Here is a 6,023-nt window from a genome sequence, read left to right on the forward strand (position 1 = left end):
GATCTGATGCAGATGTTTGCATCACGTGAGCAGCAGAGTTCAGGAACTCTTTGTGTCTCCTCTTCTCTGCTGCTTGTTTTGGACTTTCTGCCTGTTTCACACTTTCTGTGTCTGACCTGGAAATGACCTGTGTTCTCTGGATGGACTCTGTTTCTGACTGCTTTCTGCTCCAGCTGAGAACATTTCAGCTTCATCTCCATCCTGTGAAATGAGATCAAATCCTCTTACTGCTCCACAGATGCTCAGCCAGCTCCTCCTGCTTCATCCTCCTCAGGAAGTCCAGGGTGATCCTCAGAAATGACTCTCTGCTGCTCCTCTGCTCTTCATCCTCATCCTCCCTCTCACTCTCTGAGCATGCTGGGTAATCTGGACTCAGGAGCTTCTTCATCTGCTTCAGCTCCTTCTTCATGAAAGTCACCATGTTGTCCTCCAGCAGCTGGAACAGAGAAACATCTGGAGTTGACTTTGAGCTGAAACTGAAGCCAGATTGAGATGTGAGTGTAAATCCAGTGCAGAGAGCAGGATGGACAACATGTGAAGCCAAATCACACTTCATGTGGGATCTCCAGCAGAAGCAGCTTCAAGCATCAGTGAAGCCTGGAAGCTGGATGAAGGTTGGACTGTTTCACTTTGGACCTGAATGGATCTAATAAGCTGAGTGTCTGTTTCATGTTTCAGCTGGAAGTCACAGCAGCTTCTTCTGTCTCATGATGTGACAGTAAAGTGTTGAATGGAGACGTGTTCTCACCATAAATGTGGAGTCCAGATGTCTTTGATGCTGAGGGGCGGAGCCACCAGGGAGAAGCTGGGAGCTCTGCTGGCTCACGCTGCAGAAACATGTTGACTTTGTTAAAGCTGCTGTGTGGTGTGATGAGGAATCCTGAGACAAACACTGATTCTCACCCCTCATCACCACTTCCTGCTCCACATTTAAAGGTTAAGGGTTCCTCCTTAGAGCAGTCACTCTTCATGGACACACAGCTGGATGGAAACCCAGAGTCAGAGCTAAAAACAAACACAACATCAGGAACAGACTGACTGGAACAATGGAAGATACATGGAAGAACTGAGACTTTGATTCTCTAAGTCAGACTTTGTGAAAATACTGTGAGGATATTTAATAGTTATAAACTGTAGTTCCACATTTAAAGTTACTCGACCAGAAAAACAATCTTCAAAATGTACTTCCTATAAAACATCTCCCTTCTGCAGAGAGAATAAACCAAAACACCAAAACAAGACCATCAACACTCATTTGGACTCATTTCCAACCTGCAGTTTCCCAAATCGATCCCACCAAAGTTGATGTTTACAAACCAAACATCAAACTGTGTTGATGTTTCCTAACTGACATCATCTTGGGAAATCTGCCACAAGGGTTTCTGGGATATCAAAGATGGCGTCGCAGAAGCTGAAGCAAAATGATCAACATTGGACCGATTCAGCCCAAAATAAAAGACGGGACTTCCTCAGAGAAAGAGGATTAGAACCTCCAGAATATTCTTAAATGTTGTGAAACTGATCATTAATCAGCAAGAGGTCAACACACTGGTATGTTCCTTTAAATTTAAATGCTGGAATTATGTGTTTGTGTGAGTGTCATGACGAATTCCATTCAGAAAGGTATTAATGTATCAGAGATCAACATCAACAACTGAAACTGGATCCTACATGTTTCATGTTTCCCAAATGGATTCTGGTCAAATAACTTTAAAGTTAAAAATCATTCAGTTCAAATCTTTTACATCCCCCCCATCCCCCTCTCCCCTGGTGTTCCCCAGGGCTCTGAAACCAGCAGATTCATCATCAAAATAGGACTTTAGAAAGAGTGGAGGATCAGACTTTGCTGGTCAGTTTGCAGTTTGGACTCTTGTACTAAAATACTGGAAGTGAATCTTAGAGTGAGCACAACTTCTCTCACTCTGGTTTTGAGGAAATAAAAGAAAAGAAAGAGTTTCTTACTTTGTGTCTGAAGGTCCAGGTTCAGTACTGAAGACTGGTGGAAAACCTTTGGACCGGTCACTCTTCATAGACAAGCTGCTGGATACTGAAGACCCTGCTGTGTGTCTGAGCTTCTCACCTCTACACACACACACACACACACACACACACACACACACACACACACACACACACACACACACACACACACACACACACACACACACACACACACACACACACACACACACACACACACACACACACACACACACACACACACACACACACACACACACACACACACACACACACACACACACAGTCAAAATGTTGTATTAGATCAACAGATCACACTTGGTTCTTCTCATTTCATTTCCTGTTTTCAACAAAAGAACTTTAATGTTATTTTCTTCTGGAAAAGTTTTCAGGAATTGATCAGTAAAAATATATTTGATGAAAGAACTTCAATAACCTTCATGTCATTTCCAATCTGCCTTTTGTTTCAAAGTTCCTGGAAAAGTAGTAGCATCTGATCTTGACTCTGACTTTTCCCACGATAATCTGTATTCTGAATTTCACCTCTTACAGATTAAACTTGGATTAGAAAGGCCCACAAAGCAACATCAAGTGAGCGGCTCTGCGGTGAAGCCTGGAAGAGCATTAAAATAGAGGAAACCCAGCGAGCGCCTGCTGACGTCATGAGTTCACAACTTCAGCCAGTCATTGCCTGCAAAGGCTTTTCAACAAGTGTGAGAGATGAAGGATTGATTCTCTCTTATTTCATTGGTTCAGTGACTTTTGAGCCTCTGACATGAAGGGATTGTGTTCAAATCCTTTAGTTCCTCACATTGTTATGGGATGTTTTAGTTGAAGCCACTGAATTAAAGCTGAAGTCTGGAGGGTTTCATTTCTATTTCCTGTGGTAATATACAGAACAAAATGAGACAAACTTTGTCTCTGGACAAATCTTTGTGGACCAAACTGTAAGTTAGTGATGTGGGACGTTTGGACTTCAGTGTCATGTGGAGACGTCCACTTCCTTTAAACTCCCTGTTGGAAAGGTGACACTGCTCTGACCTTGGATCAGGTTAAGAGGAGTTAGAAACTCTGACCTGAAAGACAACACATGATCTTCTAGTCTTTGTCCTTTCCACTGCTTGTCCTTGTGTCTTTCATGATGACATTGGGACTGATCATGGGGACGGTGGTACGTCTCTGCACCTCATGTCCTTTACTGCAGCTCTTTTTCTGCTGCCTGTTGAAATCACTTCAGCTCACTTTGGATGACTTGAAATCACTGAGCCTTGAGACGTGTCAATACAGCAGAGCCACTTTTACTACATTTCATCTTTCTATGGAGTTTACATTTAGTGTCCTTTCTTCTGTTTGCTGTTTGACTGTGTAGCAGAATAGTCCTGTCTGGGACAAGACTAAGGTGGTTTAAGTCTCTGGCTAAGAGGGAGGCGTAAACCAATCAGGGCAGTCCACCCTACTATAAAGCGGGGGGCTGGTCTCCTTGTGCGGCCTCTCTCTCCAAGGCTGAGGGCACGCCCCTGTCGGTCGCTCCGCTCCGTACTTCCGGAAACATCGTGACTCTCAGAGCTGGTTGAACCCGCATCACGTTGTGGATTGCTACTGGTAGATTGCGCTTTTTGTCCAGTTATAGCCTCTCAAGGCACGGAGGCGACCCGTATATTAAAGCTCGCTAATGTTGTAGGAAGCTACGGGTGGCTACAACGCTCAGACATGCTTTCCCTCCCAGGTGTGGCACACCGCGTCCCTGAGGTATGTAGCCTAAATGGTGCCAGTCAGTAAATGATGTGTTTGGCTCTCGATGTGAGCTTCCCCTGTGATCCCTGTTTACATTTAGTGGCTGCATTGGAGAGCTGCGGCTGCTACTGGGCCGGTGCACCTCGCCGCTGCTTTGCCTACCGGCTGCTTTGCCTACCAGCTACTTTGCCTACCAGCTACTTTGCCTACCAGCTACTTTGCCTACCAGCTACTTTGCCTACCAGCTGTTCTGCCTCACTACGGCCTCACCGGACTTCCAGCCCCACTCCTAGCCGTGTAAACTTCAGCCTCACCTCGGCTGCCGGGCCGGCCGCGGCTGGGCCGGGTTCTGCCCGTTCTGGTTTTAACCTTTTGTGTCAAACCACTGCCTTTTAAGTTGAGCTTCCGCCTCATTTTAAAATGTGTACGCAGTGGGGTTACACTGTTTTCGGTTTATGTTGTTGTGGTTGACTTTCTGTTATGTTTATTGTTTTGGTTTAACGTTCAGTTTGTGTAGATAACCTCATTTTGTTTAGTTAAAATATCATTTCCTTTGTACTTGCTGTATAATATTATAGGTGGCTGTTTGTCATCTATCATATTGTCTTTGATTTTCATTTCCTTTTTTTCCTTTGTTGAGTATTCCCTAGTCATTATATCCCTCCATTTCAGACGCTGAGCCCCTACGGTGGTGGACTAGAGTCCGTGGTGGTGGTACCCCTCTTCTTCTGTGTGTGTGTGTGTGTGTGTGTGTGTGTGTGTGTGTGTGTGTGTGCGTGTGTGAGTGAGGCTAGCGTTCACCCGGTGACCTCCCCCTGGGATCCACTCACCCCCGTCGACACACTGCCCCGAGGTAAGCCGGCTCTCATCTGGAACACCTCCCCCTTTATTTTACGAGTGTTTTTATGGGTGATTTTGTAAATTGTTAATAAAAAGATATCATATTGTCAAGGAACCACGTCTCTTGCCTCTTGGTATAACGGACCTGTGTGCCTCTGAAGAAGTGATCAGAAGTGGAACAATTCCTGGGGTGAAATTCCCCGGGTGGCGTTGTCAGCAACTTGCTGAGTCTTTGGGACAAGTTTCCACTCGGCTCTATGCTCCCCCACAATTTTAGTTATCCAGCCCCCCAATTCCGCCACAACTGAATGCAGGAGGGGGGGACGTCTCTTACCTGTCCACACACTCTGGTGGGTCTTCTTCATCCACGTCACACATGTTGAGTCAGACAGAGAGAAACACACCAACCTGCTCAACACACACACACACACACACACACACACACACAGAAGATCATGTGGGTGGTGCAGCAGGAAACAGAAACACACATCCTGGTAGTTCCAGTTAGAGACGGTATCATTCAGTAGACTGAGATCAGAGAGCGACAGCCGAGACAAAACGGAGAAAGAAGAAAAACAAGAAGCATAAATAATGAACAAACAGAGGAAATAAGATGAGAGAAGAAAATATAGAAACATGGAAAATACAACAATCAATAGGATTAATGTCAGTTGGAGGTTTCAGGGAAAAAATGAAGCGTCTGGATGATAAATAATGAGATGATTGAGTCGTGTGTGTGTGTGTGTGTATCAAGGGTTGGTTTGAATGTTTTAGACTGACACAAACATGAGCCAATCAGAGTGAAGGAGGGCTGAAGCCCCGCCCACTGCTGAATGTTTTCAGAGTTTCTCCATGGAGAAGAAAAGAAGTGAAGAAAGGAGTTAAATGGAGGATGAAATGTTTGTCCAACAGGTGAAGAAGAAGAAAGCAGCTGTCAGAGGTTTGTGATGGTGTGAATGAAAGAGAAAAAGAGAAGTTAGAAAGTCTTTTGCTCCGTTGTGGAAGCTTCTAAAGAGCTGACAGATTCTCACCTGAACTCTCTTCTCTTGTTCTTACAGACACTTTTCCATGTGTGAGGAAACTTGTGGAGAGAAGAAGCTGCTCTTCGTCCGTCTCAGTCCGTCTCAGTCTGTCTCTGATGTCTGACAACCTCAAAGTTCTCTTTCCTGCTCTGACACACCCAGAGGAGGACGTTACTGAGAAAACCTGTTTGAAACCGGTTTGGTGCACTTACGTCGGGGGTGGAGTCAGAGGGGGTGGAGCTTCACCTGTTTGGCCTGACAGCTTCAGTCTGTGTGGAGAAACAAAGACTCTCCACTCCACCCACCGTCTGTCTGCTTCCACCACTTCTACACTCTTTTATTTTCATTCTATTTACACACCAGAGTCTTTTTCAAAAGGAATCTGGTCTCTTGTGAAAACCACTTTGAAAAAAACAACAAATGAAAAAGAAAAACAAGCACAAACTA

General features: G+C 45.0%; 1 protein-coding gene across 1 annotated transcript in view; it reads right to left on the minus strand.

Moving 5' to 3' along the window:
* Positions 1 to 5,719, minus strand: part of LOC308128129 (NACHT, LRR and PYD domains-containing protein 12-like) — a 417,457-nt gene extending 411,738 nt beyond the window's left edge. The window contains exons 1-6 of the mRNA XM_080493776.1: positions 5,586 to 5,719; positions 4,889 to 4,962; positions 1,963 to 2,082; positions 904 to 1,005; positions 749 to 827; positions 229 to 436 (exon numbers count right to left, since the gene is read on the minus strand). Coding sequence (XP_080349902.1) covers positions 229 to 436; positions 749 to 827; positions 904 to 1,005; positions 1,963 to 2,082; positions 4,889 to 4,932 — 553 coding nt within the window. The 5' untranslated portion in view covers positions 4,933 to 4,962; positions 5,586 to 5,719. The remainder of the gene's footprint in view (positions 1 to 228; positions 437 to 748; positions 828 to 903; positions 1,006 to 1,962; positions 2,083 to 4,888; positions 4,963 to 5,585) is intronic.
* Between the last annotated feature and the right edge of the window lie 304 nt (positions 5,720 to 6,023).

The sequence above is a fragment of the Lipophrys pholis genome (genome assembly GCF_963383615.2).
Source record: "Lipophrys pholis genome assembly, contig: SCAFFOLD_25, whole genome shotgun sequence".
Lineage (NCBI taxonomy): Eukaryota > Metazoa > Chordata > Actinopteri > Blenniiformes > Blenniidae > Lipophrys > Lipophrys pholis.